Here is a 26,079-nt window from a genome sequence, read left to right as displayed (position 1 = left end):
GGAATGATGCTGGACTATGAGTCACATACAGGAGCACAACAGTTGTAAACACTTCCATGAAACTGGATCTGATGAACCTGTATGATTAGGCTTATTAAACCTTGCCAAACTGATGGCATACTGTCAGCCACAGAGTTAAAGGTACTATCTGATTCATAAATAGCAGTGGATATTATTGGCAAAGGGAGAAACTTGGACCCCTGGCCATGTGTGTCTTAATCAATTCAGTGCTCATCTAAATAGGGCAATTTATATTATTGATCTCTCCCTTACTCTTAATTTCACTGCTAAATATTGTGGCTGATAAATATTTGTTAGGATTGATTCTTTCATCCTGAAAAAGCAAAGTCTGAAACTGCTCAGGCGCTGCCTCCCCTGCTGACATTGACATGATTTCTCCTTCACCCTTGTTTGCATCTGTTAATTACCCTCATACAATTGGGTTCTCTAGATCTGTTCGCACTGCTCTCACTCTCCTACCTCATCTGTCAGAGTAACTTCTGTATGTTGGCAAAGAAATTGGTTGCCAAATTGAGTCTAGACTCCAAATTCTCCTTTCTCTTTGTGATTGATGTTCAGGCTGTGGTCACTTTGAAGAAGAGCTACCCATGCAGTGCTTCAGATGGGACTCCAGATTCCCCACTGGAGATCTTCTGCAGCCTGCTTCAGCCGTGACATTCTTGAGCCGTGCAGTTGCTAAATCATTCCTTAGGTCAAAGTCCCTGGGGTTAGGCAAAGGCTTGAAACCGCTTTTCTACCACGAGATCACAATGAGCCGGTAAAGCTCATTCAAAGCAAAGTCCTGCCTTTTGGGGTCATTGAAAATGACCTGGCAGTATTCTTCTAGCTAGTTACTCATCAGGAATGATTCCTCCTACTGAAGCAACAATGTGAGGAAACACTGGAAAACCCTGCCGTTTCATTGCAAAGATCTTTCATAATTAGGCAAATCCTGCAGTGATGTGTGAGTTAAGGAAGAAAGGAAGTAGATGTTGCATCATTGTACTGTTCTAATGCCATGTTTCACAAGAGGGAAGTCTGGTGATAAAGGGGTGATGAAGTCTTGATAATATAAATAATATTCTATAATATGTAATAGAATAATGTAATATTTTACTTTTGCAGAGTTGAAGAAATACAAGAGATATGAAGTATTAATGACAGCATATAATATAATTGGTGAGAGCCCTACCAGCGCACCAGTGGAAGTGTTTGTGGGTGAAGCAGGTAGGTAAAGGAAAATCAGTTTAGTTTATTTCTTTAAGTTACCAGAATGTTTTAGTATTCTCCAGAGAATATTCAATATTTGTCCCAGAAAAGGGATGGTGAAAAATTCCCAGTCATGATCACTAACAGTTTCTTTTAGCATCCTCTCCAGGAATAGGTTGTCACTGACAGTTCCTTGCCATATGAAAGCCAGTGGGTCTACACAAACAAGGGGAGAAAAGGCATTTGAAAGAAAGAAGAGAAAATCTGTTTGGAGTTGCAGGAGGATGACTGTTCATACCAAATTAGCTTGAGGGAAAAACTGACTCAAGTTAAAGAAGTGAAAAGTGGAGCACAGGGAAGCCACAAGGGAAAAGAAACAAAACTACAAAACAAGGGAGGCTTGAAAAGCTGCTTCTTTTATTTTATAACTCTCTGTGTAGAGACATTGCCTGTGTGGAGACATACAGCCTGCATGCCTGTGCCACACCTTGCTGTATTTTTATACTCTTGAAGTCAAGAAGACACTATGTCTAGTTTACTGCTAGCTTTGGAGGCATAGATGATGATTACACTAGGAACATACAGACTTTATAGCTGCATCCAGCCTCTACAAAAGCTGAGGGTCATGCCTTTGCTTATTATGGGTCTACTGCATGAATCCAGGCTGTATTTATGAAATGTAACTTGTCCATCATGTTAAAATCCCTCCATTGAAAGGCTGGAGGTGGAAATAAGGATGAGACAGTTAACCAGACACATTCTTTGAATGCTTTGTGAAACTGGTGATTTTGCAGAGCCCAGATAACCTGCAGCTGAGTCTATTCTGGGTAACTCTACCCAGAGAAGCGCAGGACTGGAAAGCTGATGTCTTCTTCACAGCCACAGCAGCAGTGCTGTATTTATGGTGACCCCAGCTGGGAAGAGGCTGGTGCTGAAATAGTTGTTAGTTATGGTATCAATTTCTGCAGCAGTATCTTTTGAAGCTTAGAACAAGAATAGGCAACACACACCCTCCTGTTGTTCACTCTGCTGCTGTGAAGGGATCTGATTACACTTCTGTTCTTCTGTCTCAAGGCTAGGATGTAGAAGCTATCAAACCCAGCAATAATTCATTTTATTCTTATTCATTAAATATTCTATTGCTGAAAACTAAGCAAAGCACATCTTTTTTAAACCCTACTGCACATTTTTTAAACTCTACTTAACCTTTTCATTTCAAATATGGTGAAACATTCACTGTCTGCCTCTGAAAACATCATAAATTAATCAGAGCAGCATGGTTCTGCAGGCAGCTGGCAATATTTACATCTTTTTCTAGTTTGCTGCTGCTCTTACTTGTGCAACTGCAGTGAAGAAAGCCCCAAGTGGAGCCAACTGTAGCTGGCTTCAAAATACATTTTTTGTTTCAGAGCTCAATATCTCACTGCTGCAAATGGACCAGCACGTGCATTTATACACATGTACACAGCACAGAAAGTCAGATGGGGAAAACAAGGAAATGCTGATACATAGTGTCTTTTAATCCCACTGTCCAGGTCTTCCTTATCATAACTCAGATAGAGAACAAGGCAGTGAAAGAAGCCAAACTTGGGAGGAAACTGATACATCCAGAAGGCTTTTTTTCACAGGCAGGACTGGTGTATCTGAAGTTTTAGCATGCCTCTGATGGTTTTTTTTAGAGATCCTGCATTTACCTCTGGTTAGGGACAAGCCAGGTTCATGTGGTAGAAATGATGAATGTAGGATCTTCCTGCCAATTTTCACTCTTGTTGTGTGAAGTTATTACACTTTGTTATAGAACTGCCTCTTCCACCTCCAGAACTGGCTGTGATTTATACTGTGAGTAAAGTGATTGGAGCTGGTATTGCAATTTAAGTTTCAAATTGATTTGTGACACCTTTGAGTTTAAGTGTGCTGTGGAAATACAAGTTTTTTGTTGTTATTGTTTGCTTGATGTTCTTACCCCTGGTAAAGGCAGTTAAGCAGTAAGCTGGAAAAAATGGGTCTGCTTAGCTTCAGCAACTGGAGCATCCATGTTAAAAATAGAGAAAACCTGCCCAATAAACAAGTGCTGACAACACAGGCATAGCACTAAACACAAAATGACTGAAGGGAACCAGTCTCCAGGCTGAAAGGCCCATATAGCATGTATCTCAGTATTGTTAAATAACGCTTCCTTCTTCCATATGTGTTCCAGTAATTCAGGTAGGTGCAAGAACATTCCTCTCTCAGTTGTAAAAAAGAATATACAGCACTTGCCTTTGGGAAAGTGTGCTGGGTTTAGACCAGCTCAGTCAAATACCCAATACTGTGCAGTTTTGGTTGGTGTTTCATACAGTGTGGGGCACTTGGGAATAATACAGAGGGTTGATGGGCTGTTCAGCTTCTGTGTCTGGTGCAGGCAGATGAATGATGCAGAAGGAAATGTGTCTAATTCGTTGCTTCCTCCTTGTCCTCTCCTCTGTTAGACTGGAAGATTTTCCTATCCTCGTATCTGGATTTTTACAATAAAAGCTCCAGTAATGGAACCTCCTGGCAAATTTGGAACAGAAAAAACATTAAAACCAACCTTCTGCCAGATTGGCCAATCAAACAAAAAACACCCAATGGGAAGGTTCCCTTAAGTCCTGGAGTGCCACTGAGCTGTACCCTAGTCAACAGCCTCCCTAGGCAGCCCAAGTGCTCAGGTCTCACTTGCCTCTGACTGATGAGCAGGGGGAGATTTGGAGAGAGAACAGCCTGCTCGTACGCAACAGGCCAGACCAGAGTGACAGACCTCTGTATCCTGACTTGCCTGGTGAATAAAGGAGCTGGATGCAAATGGTTTGGGGTTTGGTGATGTGGTTTGGAGCAAAACCTTTTTCTTTTTACAGTAGCCCATAAGATCAAAGGCTCAAAACTGAGTTCTGCCTGAATGTTTGCAAAACTCACTGGCATGGAGAGCAATTCTTCCTCATGTCAGGAGGGTGGGCTGGGATTCCTTGTTCTCAGCACAGCCAGGAAGGATGCGCTGCCTGCTCAGTCTGAACAGAGCCAGTTCCTTCCCCCACCTGCCTCAAGCATCTGGATCTCTCTCCTTCACAGACTAGAAGATTCTTGTAATTTTGCCTTTCTAGAGCTGGCTGCAGCTCTGCCCTGCTCATTAGAGAATCATGTGCATCTCCTGACAAATGACAGAAAAATTGAAAGCCACCACTTGCAGAAATTAGGAAGGCAGTCACAGCCCCACTGCAAACCCCCTTCTCGCCTTGTTAATTCATTTAACAGTTCAGCTGTCAGGGATGCTGGCTTTGATTGGAAAGTCAGTGAGTGTTCAGCAAGAGGCTGGGTACTGATATTCATCCCAGCCCTAAATGCAGCTGCTACCAGAGGTGCTGTTCTGCTCAACTGAAATTAAGACTCTGTTAGAGCAGCCACTATATCAAGAGCTTTATTCTACCAGGTTGCTGTCACTATCTGATTGTGTGGTGGGCTCTGGAGTTGAGGAGAGTCCACCACCTGCATTTTAATTAAAGAGATTGGGGCAGGCGTGCTTCACCTAATCTGGGAAGGTGAATAAAATGGAAGGTAACAATACAAATCCTCTGCTAACGAGCCTGCAGCCTCCAGTGCTTCTCCCATATACTCAAAGCTGGCTTGGATGAAAAATAATGGAATTCATAATTTCTTCCAGCAGCTGCTGCCAGAGGAGAGTGTGTGTGCACGGAGAGGAAGTAGCAGAAGGGGTGAAGTGCACCCAGAGACACTAGCCTTTAAACTGGTTGTAAATCCATTTGTGTGAAGAAGGGAGTGACTTGTGTCATTATAACTGATGGTGACATTGGTGACCTTCAGAATTCACAAGAAATGATGAGGGTGGTTTGTTGTTGTTACTGTTCTTTTTAATAACAACCTCTGAATGCAGGTAGAGCAGTGGGAAAGACAAGCAGTAAGAAGAGCTGGGAGACAGATCCTCTTCTTAGAAGTCAGCTGTTGAAATGCTGCCTTGGTTGTACCATTATCTTTCAGAAAAGGTTTCGTGGCTGTCTTGCTTTCTTCCAAGTGAAATTGTAGCTTGGAAAGGAACAGGGGTGGGACAGGTGGTCAGCTGCTTCTTACCTCTCTTTTCTTACTGTCTTAGAAAACCTGAGTCTACCTCTTGGTGCAAAGCTAGGAGACACCAAAGCAAATGTCCCACTGTTACCTCCAGTTATCCTCTGCCCTTCTGCCTGCAGCTCCACACCTGTTCCTGAAGCTCACAGCCTTTATTTTGTTCACCATAGCTGACATATGTAAGGAAGCTCTGCTCTGCCAGTAGCATCAGGGGACACACTCAGAGCTGCCTGACCATGTCCAGCATTTTACAGGCAAGAAATAAAAACCATCTGGAAAGCTCCAAGGCCAAAGATAGTGATTTAGGTTTTCCTCCTAAGGAGGAAAGAGTAAGGAAGCAAAGACTTAACTCCATGCACCTGGCTCCCCTTTATAAACTGCTTCTACCAAAGAGCTCTTGTCGCTTCTTACCTGATTATATGTGCTTGGACTATGTCCCTTTGTCTCTCATGCTAATGCCAGAGAAGGTTGTCAGAACAAGGCTTCTTTGTCCTTCAGTGTTTTCATCTCTTTCTCCAGGCCTCACTCTCTTCCTGTGTTCATACAAAATACCCTAATTGGTGTCACCTCTCCATCATAGGTTACTCTAGGGATTCCCTCAGCACTACCTCCTTTTCTTGTATAGCACAGAAGCTTTATCTCCTTCCCTGCCCTGAATGTAGCTGAGACGATGCTGTGCAGAGAAGTCCCCTGTGCTTCCCTGTTAGCAGCCTACAAGAGGAATGACAACATTTCAGTGCATTAGAGCTGGCAGCTTCCATCAGTGTGCTGTGGCCCCCTTGGCTGTTTTCTCCTATCTGTTTGGGACACGTGGGCCATGTCTCTCAGTGGCCGACTGTGCGTATGCAGATAGGGAGCACATTGCTGCTGGCAAAGCTGGGAGAACTGGGTGGGCATTTCCATCCCAGATGCCACTGAAGGAGGGAAGAAGAAGGATTATCATGGCCAATTCACATAAGTGAAATCTCACGTTTCGCATAGTCTAAAACCTGTCAGCCTAGGGACAGTATTTTCCCTTGATAAACAAAAGGGGATGGAGGAAAGCTATTGGAAAGTAGTATCATAAATAACTTTGTGCTTTTACTTCCTCAAACTTTAAACAAAGGGAGTTGACCTTCCTTGGCATTTTAAAAGCACCAAGCCTTTGAAATGTTCAGGTATTTACCTTTTAATTGTTGACACTTCTGAGCATCAGCAAAAGGCTACTTTTGCAGGATGGCAGGGTGTTTAAAACATTGGTCTCCTTTTCCCCTCCCCTCAATCTGGAGAGCTGTTCAAACATCATGCTCAGTTGTGAATGATCTTTAAGCAGCTGTTCTGGAAATGCCTTGCTCCAGGTGTGACACTGGGTTTTCATGCTGACCCCAGTGTCTGTCTTCCTAAGGAAGGAGAACTTCTCATCTGAGCTCAGAGTTAAAGATCCCAGCTGTGTTCTTCACCTCTCTTTAGTGTGCTAAAAGAGAGAGTAAAGTCAGACAGAGCAGGAAAGGGAAAGCACAGGAAGGTGAAGAAGAAAAAGAAATGGTGAGACATTTCCTGTTTGGGGAAGAAAATTCTTTAGTTTCTCTTGCATTAATGGAAACCATTACACCTGTATGCCAATAGCATTCCATTTCTCAGCCACTGGGTACATCTCATCAGTATTTCTTGGTGGATTTTAAACTCCTCCAGACTCCCTCTATAGCTGGTTTCCACTTGGGGCTTGTCTGCAGCAAATCCAGTTTGGATTTGTTGTTCCCATCAATGCAGCTCCACTGGTTGTAATAGCAGTATAGATAGCACTTGGCTGCATTATCTAATCCCACTGGGCTGTGACAGGAGAGTAAAAACAACCTAAAAAATAACTAAAATGTGCCTACATTGGAGCATTAGTCATTCCTTGTGTGTTACTGGTATTGCTGCAATGCTGGGGAATTCTGGATATGAATTCTCTATATAAACCTTGCTCCCTTTCCTATTCAAATTGGCTTTTTTTCTTTTAAGGCTACTTTTGCATTCTTAATCTGTTTACGGATAAGCACAAAGGTTTCATAATTAAACTTCCAAATTTGGTAGCTTAGCTCAGTAGCTGCTCTTACAGTGGTAAGGCAGAAAGTAACTGTGCCAATGTGAGTCTGTGGAGGAAGTGTCCTTAATGTCAATGTGTCAGAAAGGCATCCCTGCAGCTCTCTGGAGACTGAAATCTAATGTCAAGGCAGAAGGAAGTGAGGTCTGAGTTAGAGTCGTACTGCTGTCAAAGCAAGTTATTCTACCATATAGGAAAATGAATTTTAAGAGAATGCAGTGGAAAGCAGTGGCCAGATTGAGACATAGATTTGATGGGCTTATTTGACATCTTTAATTCTCCATTGATGATCCAGAAGCCCCCTAAAATGATTTGCAATGTTTTCATGCTGCAAGTAAAAGCCGAATGCGTGCTTCATTAACAGCTCATTAAGTTGTTCATATTGGTCATAAGCAGTCTTTGGTACAGCAGAATGCTTTATACAGTGCGGCAGCTCCTGCCTAGCCGTGGTGTAATTGCTTCTCTTTATCACGTCTCAGTGTAGGAGAGATGTTTCTGTCCAAGCAAAAATATCATCAGTTTTTGATCAACTGCATGTGCTTATATCTCTGTCACTGCTATTGCTGGTGAGGGTGGCATTAGGCTGCAATTGCCATGCAACGTTTTGCTCAGGTGATGAACTTCCATCTCGCAAAGCCAACAATTTGATGTCAATTGTTAGTACTGACTGTAACCCAAGACAGACAGACAGTTTTTCTGCACTCAAATTCATCATCAGGACTCCTGTGTTTGTTCTGTAGTAGGTGCAAGCAGCAGTGGGAGTGGTAGGACAAATTAGCTGTTCTGCTGCAGTGTTATATAGCCTGTGAAGAACTGAGTGCAGGGACATCCCTGCACAGTGCACAGAGGGTGGAGGAAGGAGAAGCCTAATCATGTATGCAAAGCTGTATTGAACTAACAGCAGACCTACTCCATTAAAAGCAAAGGAATTAACCTTCCTTTCAAATATATGAGTAATCAGTAGTAAAGTAAGACAAACCATAAATTGCACTGGTAAAGAAGTAGGGAAGCCCCTGGCTGATAACTCATATTCAAGGACACGCAGGCTGGAGCTTGAGTATTTTTGACTAAAGGGTTATATTTGCAGCCAAATTTCTATTGCCTCTAATTGTGCGGCCCTGCTCTGCTTGGTTTCAGTCATCCTGTGACATGTGAGCAAAACATCATATTTTCATATGGGTCTCAACTCCTGTGGCTTTGCCTCCTCTGTACAGCTTTGCTGTGAAGCCAGCTGTAGAGAAAACACAGTTGGTTTTCTTTTCTGACATCTGTTTGCTGTGTCTGTCGTCAGTCATGGAACTGGCAACTTTCAGCTTGTCCATTTTTTTCTGTTTTTCTATTTTTTTCTATTTTTTTTTTTTTTTTTTTTTTTTTTGTGAACAGGCTGAGAAAGTTGGGGCTGTTTGTCCTGGAGAAGAGAAGCTGCGTGGAGACCTCATAGCAGCCTTCAAGTATCTGAAGGGGGCCTATAGGGATGCTGGAGAGGGACTCTTCATTAGGGACTGTAGTGACAGGACAAGGGGTAACGGGTTAAAACTTCAACAGGGGAAGTTTAGATTGGATATAAGGAGGAAGTTCTTTACTGTGAGGCTGGTGAGGCACTGGAATGGGTTGCCTGAGGAAGTTGTGAATGCTCCATCCCTCCATTCAAGGCCAGCTGGACAGAGCCTTGGGTGCTGTGGTTTAGTGTGAGGTGTCCCTGCCCATGCCATGGGGGTTGGAACTGGATGATCTTCAGGTCCTTTCCAACCCTAACGATTGTATGATTTTATGATTCTGTTGTAGACAGTTGCCTTTTGTTGTAATGAAAGAATGAATTAGCAATATCCTAAAATATTTTGGCTGCAGCAATTTGGACACTGAGATGATGTTGGGCGGGTATGGGACCACTGTTTTCAACTCAGGGTTGCTATGTCTGCAAAATAAACCAAGAAAGAGAAGACTCTCACTCAGAGTTGAGAAAATGTAAATGAAATCTCTCTCAGAAGCAGAAGATTACAGCCCTCCATGGGTTCCCCATTGCAATCTGTAAATCCTAAATGAATCCCTCATGGGGGTGAGCTACCCAAACTTGCATTAAAGCCACAGCAAAAGGTTCTCACAGTGGCAGATCTCACCTGCTCAGTTGGACTTTTTTCTAATATGGCTTTTAACATTTGGTCTGTGGCAAACCCAGTGGAGATTCACCCTAATTATTCTGTGTGCTCTCTTGGCTTTAGTGCAGCATAAGGAGTTCTTGGTGCTTTTAAGGCTTTAGTAGGTGCTACCATTACAGTTGAACATTAAGTGGGTGCTTTTGTTTGCTGTCTTGTGGTATTGTGATATTAGAGTGTGGGATTAATAAATGATTATGACTGGGACATGGCTCTAAATGGAGGAGGAGGAGTCTTGAGAACCAGAGAGCCTGGGGAGATAGTCTGAAGTAGGTAGGTAATTCTGCCTTTGCCTAATGGCTAGACATTTCTGAGAGAGTTGAGAGCAGGATGTTCCCACCTGCTGCTCCTGCTCCTCCCAGTGCTCCCGAGAGAAGATCAGGCCAGAGTATCAAACACTCAGCAGTTCTTCACCATCCCTTTCACCCTTGAACAATCTTCAATACATCATGGTGGGTGAATCCTGCATTCATCAGAGCTGACCCTTGCTCTCACTTACACACTGGCTTAGGTCTACTAGCTTTAGCAGACCTAATCCTCATTTGCATTTATGTAAGTGAAAGGGGATTTTAGCTTGTAGGTTTATGCCTGTGTGTTTGTTTGTGCATACCAATGCTTGTCAGACTCTTGCTGTTCCTGCTCATGGGGCCGTCTCTGCTGACTGATGGGCTGCCTCCCTGTGTGTGATCGTATCCTTGTTGACACAAAAGAAAAAGAGGAAAAAACTCCTTATATTATTTATCCCCTTCCTGATTTAGCCACCTGTATGCTGTTTCCAGAGGCAGTCTGACAGTTCTGTAAGGGCTTTACTTTAGGGCCAACAGCTCTCAGTCCCTTGATGGATAATTTCAGTACGCAATGTGATAGCCTATTTTAGGTTTATATTAGCTAAGTAGAACTGTGAGCTTCAGCAAAAGAAAAGTGTGTAGGTTTTGCTTGAAGGCTGTAACTGTTTCACAGTACTGCTCCATGAGATTTGCTTCCTTTGTAGGCATGGTAATGCAGTCACAGTAACTTCTTATGCAGTCACAGTAACTTCAGATCATGTCTGTCCCCTGAAAATCCTGGATTGCACATGAATTGGAAAATCTGAACCCCACATTAAAAGATTAGCAATCACAGCAACTGTGATTTCACCACCGCTGGAAGAGAGAGTGAGGTTTAGGATGCGAGTTACTTCTACTTCAGTCACTTGCCAGTTTATGAAGGTTCTTCATGAATAAGTCATATCCATGGAGGTTTCCTGAGCCTTCTCAGTTCAAAAAAATGGCTCCACTCCATGGAGTCTGTGTCCATGGAAAGGATACTCCATTTCTAGGCCTTGTGTCATTGCAGTGTTTTCCATTATGTGTGGTTAATGTCATCTCTCCCTCCTTCCTCCCTCCACCCCCACATCCTTTTCATGTCTCTGCAGATGCTGAAGACAGGCCTAGCCAATATTGGGAAGCTTCCCAGTACTAAGCAGAGAAGCTGGGGATGTTACATTTGGGTATCATTTGCAGCTGCTTTTATTTATGCTTTTTCATGACTTCAGTACCCTTAAAATTTTGATGTGTCAGAACGCAGCTAAATTACCAAGTGTAGCATACAGGGAGGGGACCAAGTGTTTGCCTACCCAAGTAATATGGCACAGAGTAAAGCAATTGTGGGTGTGCTAGACTCCCAAATTTTCCATCCAGATATTTTCCTCCTCTCCACCCCTTCTTGTCCACCAAGGTAGGTTTGCCTGTTTGTCTTTCTGTTTTGCATTGGTTAGCTTGTGTTCCCTCTTCATCAGTGTTCGTGACGGTGAGAAAGATGTTGTTCCAGTTAGTCTTGTATTGACTTCCATTGGTCTCTTGTACCCTAGGAAATGTTTCAGTTTCTCTTACAATCATGTAAATCAACACATCTATCAACACCCCCAAAAAAGGGTTATTTCCTACTAAAACCTGGCTTTTCCAGCTGCTTTAACCTCCTCCCCACCCAGTAGAAGGTGGGGGAGACCAGGTCGCTCCTTTCCTGAGACTCATTTCAGGTCACAGGGGGTAACACAGGGCGGGCAAAGTTAGTAACTGGGTTAATAATTATGTAAGCTAATAACACCAGGTTTTGGTGCCAAACTGTCATGCCTGAATATGAGGGTAGGAGCACTCGAGTCTAATATTAGCAAATGGAGTTGTGTCGAGGGAGTTAAGATCCTTTATATGTGTCTCTGCTTGTCTTACTGCCTCTGAAATACAAAGTAACCCCAGAAAGTGCAGTCTTTGGAAAAAGCACATACTTCCATCACAAAACATATCCTAGCCTAAACCAGCTAGAAAATGGTGGGAAACATTCTAAAGATAGCTTGTGCTGCTTTGTCACAGCGGAAAGCTGCTTCGCAGTAGCCGTTTCTAAAGCACAATTAACTAATTGTTATTGAACTAATCAGCATCGCTCACGCAGCATTCCTTATGGCAGAGGTACTGCTGCACAGGGGAAGTGTGCCTCACTCCCACCTCTCTTTCCCAGCCACTGCAAGAAAATGGCCAATAAACACTGAACATGTTTCTCTCATGCTGCTTTTCCATCGTGGAAGGAGTAACTGCGAACATCTGCAGATGCACCTTTTTGTTCTTTCTTGGGAGGTATCATCTTTGCATTCCTTCTCTAAACCCATGCTGCAAGAAAGCCCCTTGCGTTTTGCTTTGCCCATTCTGCAGATCAAGTCTTGCTGTTTTATCTTGTGTCCTTCTGTTTGTTATGTTGTGTTTGGCTTTTAAAATCCACTTAACTGTTGCTTGCCTACTCCATAACTTGAGGGCAGTGGCTGCAGCGGGAGAAGAAACAATCTGTTCTCCATGCCACTGGGGACATAAGTTCAATAAGATGAGGATAGGATAGGCTAGACATTTGAAAAACAATAATATGAGGGTTATTTTAAGAGTTATTAAAATAGGGGAATGCTGGCAGAATCTGTGTGGAGGTGGCCGGGGAATCCGGGGAGAGGTCATGGATGGAGCTTACACCAACATCTGAGCAGCAGAGATGATCCCGGTGTGACACAGGGGGATGGATGTCTGAGCCCTTTCCAAAGGCTTTCCACCTCTGTTTTCCATGACTGTGTGTGCCAGGAATCAGTGTGTAAACTTCAGAGGTGCTGCATATGCAAGATTTGTCAGCACATGCTAAACTGAATATTACTGCTGTGTCTTCTCTCTTCTGTTGTTACTAGGTAGATAAGATTACAGCTGGGATGTCAGAACCACCCCTCCATTATAATGTGTAGACATACAGATTAGAAGCTTTTTAGGCCTGGAGCTGTGTCTTTGTTCTGTGTTTATGCAACACATTTCGCAATGAGATTCTGGCCTCTAGGTGCTAACACCAAAATGCAAATATATTGATTACTAGGGAATAAAAGCAGGCATGTTCACAAAGGCATGCTTTGATAAACTAAGGAGGAAGTGCTTGCTAGACAGAAAAGGATCAGAGGCCTTTACAAAACTGAAACTTGCTTGGGATTGTTGGGAACTGTGGGATCAAGCTGATGCACAGAAAATCTTCAGTCTCTTTTTCACTGCATTTTTCTCCTCATTTTTTTTTCGCCTGCATGTTTATTTAAATGGCATGAGTGTCAGGAAACCTTGTCCCAGTCTTGTCTGTGAATTTCCTGACATAATACTGGCATTACAGAAGCAATTAGAAAATCAGTAGAGGAGAAATCTTTTCCTAGCTGGCAATTGCAGCAGATGTAAGAGCAGCAAGGAGTGCTTCATAAAAACAGTTACCGAGTATACCAAATGAATCACAAGGATTTGTAGCCTACCTGTGCTACAGAGCATCGTGGCAACTGTCACTGAGAAAAGGAATAGTAGTTTTGTATTGATAAAAAGCTCTGGGTGACACAGAGAGCAAATATCCCAAGGAAGCAGTGAGAAAAAGTAAGGTGAACCTTCTGCAATGCACAGAGCTCTGTCACAGGCAGGCCACTGGGGATTTTAAGCACCTTCTCTTTAAAGGTTATAAGCATTTGCAAGCTCAAATTGACTGCAGTGTGAGCAGAGGCTGTTCAGCACGACTGGAAAATGAGGGCAGTGATATGTTTAAATGTGAATTTAGATGTATAACTTTATTTATGGGCTCATTTTGACACTCACTGCATTTCCCAATAGAGTTGTTTTTACTTGATTCTGCCAATCTCATCCCAGTCCATAGTTATTGTTATTTTTTTTCCAAATTACTATACAACCTGCTCAGCCTTTCTCCTTATGGTTTTGGCTGAGAAAGTGTTTCAAGGAGACAGTCTCAAAGGTGAACTGGAATCAGACAAATATCTGCATGAAATTCCAAGGCAGGATATGTGCACAGAATTAGACTTCATGGATACATACTGAAGATGAAATGCTTTCCACCTGCCAAGGGCTGAGTTTGGACCCTCAGGGGTCTGTGTCACTCCTGCTATAGTTGATAATGTCACTAACAGCTAAAGCCATGTGAGGTTAGCTTTAATCTTGATTTTTATGTATTCATGCTTTCAACAGTCATGAAAAAACTCAGAGCTCAGTAATCTTGAACTGCATTCCTAGAAGGTAATAGGCTTTTGAATTCACCTTTAAAATGCAGTTGCTTTTTATTGGCACAGGCTGTCCATACATACAGTGAATGGTTTGGGGTTTCAAACAGGCAGAGGCCTTAGGGGTGCGTTTCCTTCTTTTTAAAGTATTTCATTTCACCCTTAATGTAATGTGCTGTCTGCACAGAGCCACATCGAGCAGCAGCAGCACTGTTCTGCTGTCCTTCTGTCAGCAAGAAATCTGTGCTTAGAAGAGGAGGTACACATCAGCCTTTGAAAGTTGAGCAGAGGGACAGACACACATGGCACAAAACCAAACAATTTACATCTCATGGCGGATCTGGGGTAGTGAAAAGAAATGTCGTTTTCAACATCAGCCTCTTTTTTCTTTCCTTCCCATCAAATTGTCTGCCGCTGTGCCAGCAAAAGTGCAGCTCCAGCAGTGAGTGTGTCACTGCAGAGTGATCACTGGCAGGTTTTAACCATTGTGTTTCTTAGATGTGCTCCAAAAAGGGGTTGAGGAAACATGGTGTTTTTCTGGCAGCAGGTCGCACACGCTGACTCTTCTAATGGTCACATCTCAGAAGCAGCAATTGTTGCAGGCTGACGCAGGGGATCCAAAGAAAAACACTATTAAAGATGCTGCTTTAGACCTGGGTATTGAGAGCACTTTGAAGCTGTCAGCTGAGGACAGGCAGTAGTGTCACTACCACGAAAGAAAATACGTTGTTAAAGTGGTCCATTTTCTTCCGCAATTGCACATATTCCTGTTTCCCTGAGCATGTCATCGTCTGCAAATCTCCACCATGCATTTTCAGGCTTGTACTGTGTGATCAGCTTGGCCTCACGCTCTGTTGTATGCTGTGGAAGTCTCAAAATCTCGAGCTTTTTGGTCTTTGACAGCAGTACTGTTGCCCTGAACTTCCTGCGCTCCACCATGAAGCCCAGAAGACAGAGCCACAATTAAACGAGTGCACCCCTCTGAACAAGCTGTATTTTACTGGTGGTCACTGTCACCTTGTGCACTCACTATGTGCAGCTAAAAAAGAAACAAATATTATAAACAAACAGTTTTAACTGAGCCCTGCAATAAAGGCTATTTTCAATTTTGCTGTTCACGTTTTAATTGTACAGCAATAATTTTGCAATTGAGTTGCCGATGGCAAACATGCAAAAGACATTAACTTTATTTATGTTTGGGATTATTAATGTGGCTGTTAAAATTCCTCCAGTTAGTTTTGATTGAATTGTTTTTTGTGCAATTCTGTCGTTTAATGGAGCGGTAAATAAGAATTTCTGATAATGAGCCCAAGCATCTGTCACAACAACCTGGCGCTGGTTATTAACATTTCCATTAACGGCAGGGTGGGCAGTGATAATATGGAAACCACACAGTTAGAACAAAATAAATAGTTGGTGTCAGGCTGAGTGGGTGTTAATTACTATTTTATTTTATAACTCGGGGGGAGGGAGTATTGGTAGAAAAGTGTGACTTATGAAGGTCATTCTCTCTAAAGAAAGAAGTCTCCAGAGGAAGGGGTAAGGGGAGCTAACTCGAGCAGTGAATGTTTTAACACTTCTATTTATGGCCCATAAAGGGGCAGAGAAAAGAGGAGCTTTCTCAGGTGCTCAGGGTGAAGGCTATGGCACTGTGAACGTACAGAAGTGTACCCTTCGCCCTGCCTTTCTTTCCCTACTTCGGGAATTTGAACAGGACATGCTTCAGCACCTTTTCTGTAAACAGAACATGTGCTGTTTTGTTGAGACCTGCCCGAGGCAGAGACAGCAGGTCGGGAGAACAGACTGTCCTTGCTAGCCGCTGGGGAAGAAAATCCACCTGCACCGAGCTGCATCCTGACAAAGGGAAGGATGGTGTGACCCAGGTGCACTCTAAGATTAGTTTTCTGGCATAGCACAATCCAAGGAAGAAATATCATCAGGAGCCAAAGAGGGCCAGTGTGTGTATGTGAAGGTATAATCGAAAAGAGCTAGCGAGTAACAACTAAAAGTCATTTTGTCATTACATAAAATATTAATTGAATTGCTTAGCATCTGACTGGTTTGGGAGGTAATTTTGGACAGTATTTTGGCCCTAAGTCTTGGACCCTTGCAAAGAGGCTGTTATAAAGACTTGCTGTTGAGAGGGTGGCCAGGCTAATGGTGGCAGGGGAGCTGCCTTGCTCCCAGTCGCTCCCAGCATCACTGCCCAAGGCAAACCCAGAATGATAGAATGAAGATGAAATTCTCTTTTCTTTTTCAAAGCTGCTGGCAGGATCAAGTTGGTTCTATGTCTAACCCAGCCTGTGTGGGAGCAACCACCTCTGGAGGCTTGGCTGCTCCTCAGTCCACGTGTGCTGAGACTTCCGTGTGATAGATTCCTCCAGGGCTGACTCTCTTAGCTGACTTGTGGCGTAAACAGAGCCCATCCTGAATCCTGCAAATGGGAAATTGCATCCTGGATATGAACTAGTTTTGCTTGTCACTGTTAATTCTTTTGTCCTCCTTTCTCTCTAGCACCAGCACTGGCCCCGCAGAACATCCAAATAAACTCCCTTTCTGCAAGCCAGTTGGAGCTCACCTGGGACCCACCTCCGGCTGACAGCCAGAATGGGAACATCCAAGGCTACAAGGCAATCTCCCATTTCTCCTGGTTTCATTTATCTTGCTTGGCGTTGCTATTACTTGTAGTTCGTAGAGCTATCTCACAGTTGCCCTCACTGCATAAGGCAAATTAAAACAGCATTCAGATTGCAGTACAGAAATGGCACTGAGTCCCAAAACAAAAAGAAAGAGAATGAGGGGGAGAGAAAAGAAGTATGTTGCTTTTTGTGGAGAAGGAGAGCATGGGGAAACAGGGTATGCAGATAAGGAGGCAGCTTTACTTATGCAGGCAACATATCTGCTCCAAAAAGCAACAGACATGAGAGCTAGGGGCAAGAAATGTATTGAAGAAAATTAACTGTTACAAGCCATTAGGAAAAGCAGAACTTTCTCTAAGCTAGAAGCCTGAGCCAGGTCAGATTTCGGAAGAATGATTTCATTTCCTTAACTTTAACAAAATTAAATCATAGTATTAATTGCATTTGGTTCATAGGAGATGAGCATGTTTCAGAGGCATGTTGTTCAGCTTCTCCAGCATGAGAATGGACCCTCAGAGAGTGGAAATGGGCAAGTCTACAAACACTTGAGCTTGGCTTTGGTTCAGTGTCTGGCTCTGCCTCTCTCCATGAATTTAGGTCCATAAGCAAAGAAAAACCAAGCCAGTGTGAATAATCTGGCATCCCTTCTTGGCAGTAGCAAGCATCCTTATATATCAATTCATGTTCTTTTCCTTTTGTACATATAGAGAGCTCTAACAGCCTGGCTTGTAGAGCCAAGGAGGAGTCTTGCCTTGGCTCATTCTCGCAACTTTCTGGCTTGCTTTGGCCTGTTGTAATGCTCTCGCTGCCAGGCCTGTCCAATAAGTAGGGCTGGCACCATTTTTCCTCTTGGAAACAATTTCTCCAAAGCCTAATTTTATGGCATCAGGATAAAAATTACGTAAGTGAAGAATGGGAAAAAGTACCTCAAGAAACTTTAAGGAAAGTCTTTATTACCCTTGTCAAGAAGACATTTGTTTGGCTGTCCGTGACCACAAATGGTGAAACCATTGTGTGCATACAAAGGTGAATTTATGGACCATCATAGCAGGATGCCAGTGCTGACAGGCAGCTAGCTTTTCAGGGAGAATTTAAAAACTGCCCTCTCATGCTGAGCTCTGGCAGCTCATATCTGCTGTCATTAGGCCACATTCTTCAGCCTGTGCTCTATGTTTGAGTGATGTACTCAGCTATGTGGTCACTGGACCACTTTGATGCTAGGAATTTGCCAAAGGAAGAGAAAAGACTGGGAAGATGGTGAAAAGTGTTAGGATCCCATTTAGTGTAGGAGTCCAGAGCAAGACTGTGCCATCTTCCTCATTTTTTATAGCTGCAGTGCCCAGATATTTTCTACATGTAGGATATACTGAAACATCTCTGTGTTACAACAGATTTATTACTGGGAGAGCGACACCCAGAATGACACAGAGAAAGTGAAGGTCCTTTTTCTTCCGGAGACGACTGTCCGGCTCAAGAACCTGACCAGCCACACGCGGTACATGGTCTGCATCTCCGCGTTCAACGCAGCCGGGGATGGCCCCAGAAGCAGCCCCTCACAGGGCAGGACACACCAGGCGGGTATGGGATCATTGTTTTGTCTCAAAGCACAGCCTTGGTGGTGACCAGCATGTAACTGGGCAATGGCTGAGGACATGGGTGGATGCAGGAGGGCACTGGTGTTCAGATTTAGCTTTCAGATGCGTCATTGCTCTGCAGTGGTCATGGAGGGTTAAAAAGGATCAAATATGTGGACCATGGGGGAAAGGGAGTGATGCAGAGGAAATAAATGGACCTCCAAGAAGGACCAGTCTCTTCACAAGCTGGTCCAGAAAGCATCTATGGGTCTGTTTCTGGCCTCTGCCATCACACCTGAAAATATAAAGGAACTCATCTCCAGTGCCTGGAAATTGCCCAGGCAGTCCTGTGAGAGAATTGTTGTGCGTTTTGTCATTCCTCCTTTTTTAAAGCTGGCTCAGCAGCCACCTAGTTGAACTGGGTTCTGTGCTGGATGTGATGGTTCTGTGTTGGTTCCGTGGTGGGAGTGTTCTAGCAGAGGATGAAGGTAGTGCCCTTGTTGGTGGCAGTGGAGGTGTACACTCGGATTGTATGCTCACACAGCACCCTTCTGAGGATCATTCCCTTCTGTGTCCTATCTTCTTGCTTGCTTTTGAGATTCAGCTTTGCAGCTGACTGCTGGGTGTTTTTAGGACACCTGGCTTTCTAATTGATTACCAGATATTGGAATACAATTGAAAAATTCCATTTTCAACTTGTTTCCTTTACATTCAGGCTGGGCAAATAAACCAATGTTTTATTATATATATCAGATTAACTATTTCTACTGGAGTTCATTTCTGTTTGTCATCCTTTCAGCACCCAGTGCTCCCAGCTTCTTGACGTTCTCGGAGATCACTTGCACGACACTCAATGTGTCCTGGGGCGAGCCGACAGCAGCAAATGGAGTCCTGCAGGGTTATCGAGTAGTCTATGAGCCCTTGGCTCCCATCCAGGGTAAGACAGACCTCTGATCATACATATTCATGGAGAAATGACAGAAAAGTACTGTAGTAGCTTTTATCTCTGCCCAATTTCCTACTTACTCTCTGTCGTTTTCCAAGGGAAGCCAGGTGGCAGAGGGCAAGTAAAACAATTCCACTTTGACCAAAACTGTTCAGCAAACTGTAATATTGTGGATTATAGGTATTTTTCTGCCCCCTCTCATTTTCTTGCACAAACTATATTCTATGTGATTTGAAAAGTCATTTTACAGCCATCGTTACCTGGTGTGGGCAAAGGAGAAACTCAGCCTGAGAGTGCCTGATTGTCTCCCTGTGTTGCACTTTGAAATTGCTGACTAGGCTCCATCCCAGAATAATCAGTCAGACACATTTGCCTTGCTTATCACATCATGTGTCACTTCTGTTATCACAAAGATTGCCGGGGCATCAAATGTGCTAGTCATCACTGGTACCTCTGCTGCTTTTGACATGGTAGAATAATTGTGTGAGAGATTTAGTTGTGTCTATTTACATGGAGTTTTCAAGCAGCATTTTTACCCCAGCACTAGATTTAAGCTAGACCACAACAGTGTTGTGCCCACAAATGTTTCATTAATTTGCCAGAAAAACAACAGAGAAAGATTTGGCAATTTCTCTGAAAACAAATGTAAATTCATTCCGAAGGAGAATTAGAAAAGATTGCAAAAGTTTGTGGATGGTCTTATTAATATTTGTATATTCCTGGTAGATTGCCAGTAGTTCAATAGGATGTCTGACTTTGGCAGTGTGGCAGCAGGCAGAGTGATTTCAGCCATTGCCAAGCCATTTTAAAATCTTTTCCAAAGAAATAAGGATATCAATCACTTGTATTTGCTTCTTCTGTAAGGAATAAAGATCTATATTGTCTAAATATCCATGTCTCATGCACTGAGAAAGTTATATTCAGGAATGAAAATACAAGAATAAAAGCACTTTCAGCCTTTATGGCTGGCAGGTCTGAGCACAAAGAACTAATGCAGAAAGCTTTTCTAATTCTGAGCAAGAAATGTATACAGAGTATACAGGAGGTTCAGGATGTTTGGGCATTTCCTGCCTTTTATTCATTCCTACACAATGTTTAAGAATACATTTTCTCCCCTGAAAATGTGGAAGTGTCAGATCATGTTTTCTCTGTATGTATTTGACTTAACATCCTCAGAATCTTTGTTTTCTTTTCTTCTTTCCCCCACTTCTGCCTATACTATCTCCATCTCTAGTTTGTCTTTCCTTCCCCTGTAGAAATTTCTGATGTAAGCAAGGACATTATGGAGGGCTTTGCCTCAGATTCTGAATTTTTGCCTAAATTTATTTCCCAGTTTCTATCCATTTGCTTTTGTGCCAACATTTTTCTTTCAGCAAACATATTTATTCTCTGACCATGGTAAGAAATCCCTCCCTTGATGCCATCATTTTCCTCCTGTAGCAAAGCCATACTCCTTTATTTAGAGAACAAGGTAGAGCCAAGCTCATTTGAAGATAGAGCATGTAGTGGTGCTGACTGTAGGTAGATCATGCAGACCCCATGATCCCAGAGGGTCCTTGCAGCCCCAAGTCTTACATTCCTCTGTGCCAACACTACAGTGCAGTAACATGGATGGACCAGACCCCCCTGGAGCTTTTTTTCTGCATCTTTTGACTTCACACCCATTCATTATATTCAGCTGAGTGTCCTCACTGTGACATCTCCTGTCCTCCCGTTCAGAAGCCACTGCTTAAAAGCTGCTCATTTTGCACAACTTTCTAAGAGGGATCTGTTCTTTAGCACAGCCTTCTCCCTGGTTGACCTTTTATTGTTTAAGCTTTACAGCTTTATGTTTTACACAATAATAGACAACAAAATTGCCCTGGAGCCTTTTTTAACAGTTCCTTTTTTGGGGAGACCATAACTTCAAAATGACAAATGCTTCCTGATTTGTCTTAGAGAAACGAAATAGTACACCTAGGGAAGGAGGGAGCACTTTTACTTCTTCCTTGTTATCCAAGGAAAGATTCCCTGAGTTATAAATGGTATCTGGGAGAAAACTTTGAGCAGAAATTGCTTGGACATTATTCTTTATTTAACCAATAAAACTGAACTTATTGTTTCAATTTGCATAAAACAGGCATCTGGATTGAGAAATACCTTCCTTGTGCATTTTTCTGGAAAGATAAACTAGCAAGCAGACTTCTCTGTCTGTCAGTGCGAAAAAAGTTCTCCCTTTCCCATCTTCTTGGTTTGCAATGTGTTCTGTACATCTGCAGAACTAGAAAAAGTGCCAAAAGGACTCTGTGAAATCAAACTTTCTGTTCTGTTCATTTGATTTTATAAATCAAATTCTTTCCATTGACTGACTTTTAGAAAATCTCAGTGTTTTCAAAGCACTCATTTCCACTCTGCCCTTTATGTAGCATTCAGAACCTAAGTGTGAAACTAGCTATGAACTTTGATAAAGGAAACAGCACTGATTTTAGTTCATCCGTGTAAGGAAACTTCTTGGAGAGTGAGAAGAGGGAAACACCCTGAAGTCACGACTTCAGGCTTGTCCAAGCTAATAGTGCTTTGATTGCATCCTCTATTGCAGTGGCATTCACACCCACAAGTTACCTGTGAGATACACATCTTTCATTTTGCATTCAGTTGGCAATGGTGGAAATGACAGGATGAGTTGGATGGAAAAAAAAAAACTGGCCCTTGTTTCCTCCTTCAGGCAATGTTGCAGGTTACTTGGCAAAGAAGCAGTGGAGAACTGCTTGCTTAGGAAGCTATCTACGACATGCAGTCCTCTTCATTTACCTCCTCCTTTCTTCCCAGAGTAATTAGTGAAGTTGCATGTAGTCTCTTGGTAATTTCCCAGTTGTGTTGTAAGGTTTTTTTCTTGTCAGTACCCACTTATCAAGCTTAAACTCTAATTATACTTATCAGTGCTGAAAATTGGCTATTATCACTACTTAAACTCCTGCTAATTGTAAGAAATACTTTCTTAGCAAACTGTTAGATAATTTTACTTACCATCTAGATGTAATAAACTCCACTTGATTTCGGTTTTTTGCGTTGCAACCTTCTCTTATGTTTTTTTATCTGTGTGACTGTTCCAGGAGTAAGTAAGGTGGTGACTGTGGACATAAAAGGAAACTGGCAACGCTGGTTGAAGGTCCGAGATCTCACCAAAGGTATGACCTATTTATTCAAAGTGCAAGCCCGAACCATCGCCTATGGACCTGAGCTGCAAGCCAACATTACAGCTGGGCCAGCAGAAGGTAAGTGGAACAATAAAAGCATCAGTTATACAAAGATGGTCCAACAGTGGGGAATAGTGCAATCAGGGTTTCACATAAATTTCCAAGCCAAGGAGAAGTTGAGTCACAGGAGCTCAGGACATGATTCAGTGGGTTTTGCAACTGCCCATAAAAAAACATGCTTCCCTTTTTCCTGAAATCAAGAAGTCTTATGTGAATAAACAAAACAGTGTGAATAAATCATAATGCAAATGGGCTAGCCAGGGATTTCTAAGCTGCAGCCTGACAGCACAGTGCATAATTCTGACTGTACTGCTCTGTGGTGGAGTCAAACTGGAATAACTGAAACCAGCAGAGGTTCCTGGATACAAAGCCAAAAAGAATTTACAATTATTCTTTCCTGACTCTGGCTTATGCAGATAGAGAAGTCTGCAAATTTCCTGAGATGTCAAGAGAACAGCAACATTCCCCTCTTGGCTCAATGTCTGTATAAAAGAGTTGGCTTTCTTATTTGGTCAGTGATTTTGATAAGCAGATAATCTAACAAGGTAGATGCCCTCCAGTGATACCAGCCTGTCCAGTAAATCACAGAGCATCAGTGCAATGGTCACAGTTCTGATTTTCCAGCTCAGGGAAGCATTTGCTTCCTCCATGAGAGCCACATGTGGCAGTTCCACCTTTCTGGGTGCAAGCAAGATTCCGTTTTATCACAGTACCCTCCATAGCCATGATCTAGGACAACAGCACTGTGGATCCACAGTTGAACTCTCATGCCCCACCACAGATAGTATAAAGTGGGAATCCTCTTCAAAGTGGCCATGGCATCTTCCCAAGTGAATGGGCAGGCAGCTGTCCTCACAAACCTCTCCCTGAAACTTGGAGGCTGGGTTCACCTCTAAAGGCAGAAATATCAGTGGCAATGTGCAACCCCTGCTGACATGCTAATGGTCAAAATGAGAGTGTTTTCTTCTATTCTTAACACAGGTACCTGTAAAACCCAGCCATTGGTCTATGGATACTAGATACTGGTACTAGAACTAGTGGAAAAAATTAGGTCAATACCCACTGAGCTGGATCAAGGTGTCTATATGTTGATCAATACTGCTAGACAATTTTTTTCCCCTGTATCAGTGGAAGAAATTAATACTGCAATCTGTCTCTGATGCCACCACCATGTGCTATTCTTTTTTTCATCCTTCAGGGTCTCCTGGCTCCCCTCAGGAAATTCTGGTGACAAAATCTGCTTCTGGGCTGACACTACAATGGACTGAGGGAGACTCAGGAGAAAAACCTACAACTGGCTACATTATAGAGGCACGACCCTCAGGTAAGGCATGGGAAACACAGAGAGCTTGGTGCCATGAGTTCCCTTCCTTCAGTCAACACTAAAAGCATCCCGCAGTGGAGAGATTGTTTGTCATCCCAGTAAGGCAGTGGGATTTTGTGAGAGAATTTTGTGAGCCAATATTAAACCATTGCTGGTTTATTATGTAGTTTATCAGATTTTTCATCTGCTTAGGAGTAGTCACAGAAAATTACCCTGAATAGTCTGGCTTTCGCTGTGCTACATCACTGGTAAATTATCCAGCTGATGAGCTAATATAGTTAATAATTAAAACCTACTTAAATGCTTACAGCATCTTTCATGTACAAGGACTAATAAGTACTTGCAAGCTGTATTTTGAGGACCAAAGGTAAAAGTCTGTCCTCTTCTGCAGCAGAACACAACAGCTAATTGCTGTTTTACTGTTAAGACTAGGGCCAGGACTTCAGCATCACATACACATTGGTTTCCCCATTTGTTCTGCAGGGAGGGCATTAGCAGGGGAAAAGGAATCCCCTCATTACCACAGTTTTTCTTAGCGCTTTCCCAGAGCAACTTTGCTTCTGGGATATGATTTTACTGAAGCTGCTCTCTTGCTTTTTCCAGAATATTTCTCCGGTTGGACAAAGTCCTTTTAAAAGCAAGGATATACTCCAGCCTCTTTCAGCTTGGTACCTGTTGCAAATTGAATAAGTGCACACTTTCTGGTAACCAAGTCATTAAGGAAAGCTGGTGAATGCCCCAGTGTAATATCACTCACTAATTTCCATTCTACTCTGACAGTGGATGTTGGTAACCATTCGCCAAGTGCAGTTTTCCAGCTGATGATGCATCTACCAGATACTTGTTTCACATAGGCTGTGTTTGAATGTCATGGTGTCAAAAGCTTTGCTGAAGTCAGGATAGATGATGTCTGCTCTTTCTCCTCTATTGACGAGGTCTGCTACCCTGTCACAGAGGGAAATTAGACATGATTTATACTTGACATATCCATGTTGGCTGCTTGTTCTTTCCTCTTTTACTTCTAGGTGCTTGCCCATTGCTTGATTATGTATTGGTTAAGTGAGTGCTTATCTATTTGGCTATATAAAAAAATCCTGTTTCTTGTCTGTGTCTCGAATGTAAAGTTGCATTTAAAACCAGTGGTTTTAATTATACTCAAACAGACCAGTAACAAAATTATGGCCTGCGTTTCTGTGGTCATCACTGAAAATGCAGCTTCCCATACCTGCGTCTGATAGAATTTGCTCTGTAGTGAGGCTCTGCCATGACCCTAAAATTTCTTCCTTATTTCTGTCATTTAACTTGAGAATTGTTTTCAAAACAAAGTCAAGGAAAATGGGTACCTTCTCAAAGCACTGGAGTTTCCCAAAGCACTCAAGATTACTTTTCTATTTAATTAGAGGCATGACACTGCTGTGCTTCTATTTCTTTTACATTGCTTATTGATTTCTGCCCTTATTTCTTCATAGGTAGAATATACTGTCTTATTTGAACAGCATTGTTTAGATAACAAGTTAAACCAAAGCTGTACACTGAAGCTCACTCACTGGCTTGATTTCCCCAGGCAGGGCTTTCTGAGTACAAGTATTTTAGAGGGAAACCTGCAGCCCATGTACACATTATCTGCAAGGTGGAAATTCAGCTCATATGGCTGGTGACATTGCAATGGTGACACTGATGTTCCTGGGCTTGTCTCGCCATTCGATGTGAACAAACATTTCACAGTTCATGGCTAAGGATGTAGGATTTGTGGCCCGCTCTTTTTGAGTAGGAAGAAAATAGTCCCTCCAAGGCAGGTCTGAGCTGCATTAACCCTGGGTCACTTCTACTGGCCCTACTCCACTGATCTGGGAACATACAGAGGAGGTCTTATTCTCCTGTTCTTGCAACCTGACTGTTGAGGCATTTAATTCCTCTCCAGATTATTTTAATCCTATTCATGCTGCTGTAGGAAATGAACTAGGCATTTGTATGCTGGATTCTTATCCTTCGTTCTGGTTGCAGCTGTAGGAAGCGTGAAATGTGATCCAGGAGAGGAGACAGCCTAATTGGAACATTTACTTACTTCACCCAAGCATCAGCTTCCTTTCTGTGCTGCTTTTTCTTCCTCATCTCTGCATGGAGAAGTTTGAAATCTGAATTGTGAGCTTAACAAAAGCAGGGAACTAATTTCTCCTGTCAGGGCTGGTCATTGAGAGCAGCTTCTTTTTTAATATCATTCTAAGAATTTGCTTCTGCACATTGATTTGTATGGGCAGTAGAACATGGATTGGAGCAACTTTTGTTTTCAAGGAGTCGTTGTCC

The 26,079-nt window shown here is 42.8% G+C and overlaps 1 protein-coding gene across 1 annotated transcript in view; it reads left to right on the top strand.

Annotated features, from left to right (window-relative positions):
- The window catches only part of SDK1 (sidekick cell adhesion molecule 1), a 418,140-nt gene that overhangs the window by 368,229 nt on the left and 23,832 nt on the right, over positions 1 to 26,079 (top strand). The window contains exons 35-40 of the mRNA XM_057416915.1: positions 1,126 to 1,227; positions 16,571 to 16,686; positions 18,087 to 18,273; positions 19,069 to 19,206; positions 22,308 to 22,469; positions 23,650 to 23,775. Of these exons, the coding sequence (XP_057272898.1) occupies positions 1,126 to 1,227; positions 16,571 to 16,686; positions 18,087 to 18,273; positions 19,069 to 19,206; positions 22,308 to 22,469; positions 23,650 to 23,775 (831 nt within the window). The remainder of the gene's footprint in view (positions 1 to 1,125; positions 1,228 to 16,570; positions 16,687 to 18,086; positions 18,274 to 19,068; positions 19,207 to 22,307; positions 22,470 to 23,649; positions 23,776 to 26,079) is intronic.

Source organism: Pezoporus wallicus, unplaced genomic scaffold (genome assembly GCF_028554395.1).
Source record: "Pezoporus wallicus isolate ANWC-B61680 ecotype Strahan unplaced genomic scaffold, APGP_CSIRO_Pwel_v1 scaffold_7392, whole genome shotgun sequence".
Classification (NCBI taxonomy): Eukaryota; Metazoa; Chordata; class Aves; order Psittaciformes; family Psittacidae; genus Pezoporus; species Pezoporus wallicus.
Note: the sequence above shows the minus strand (reverse complement) of the source record. Positions and strands in the feature narration are given on the sequence as shown.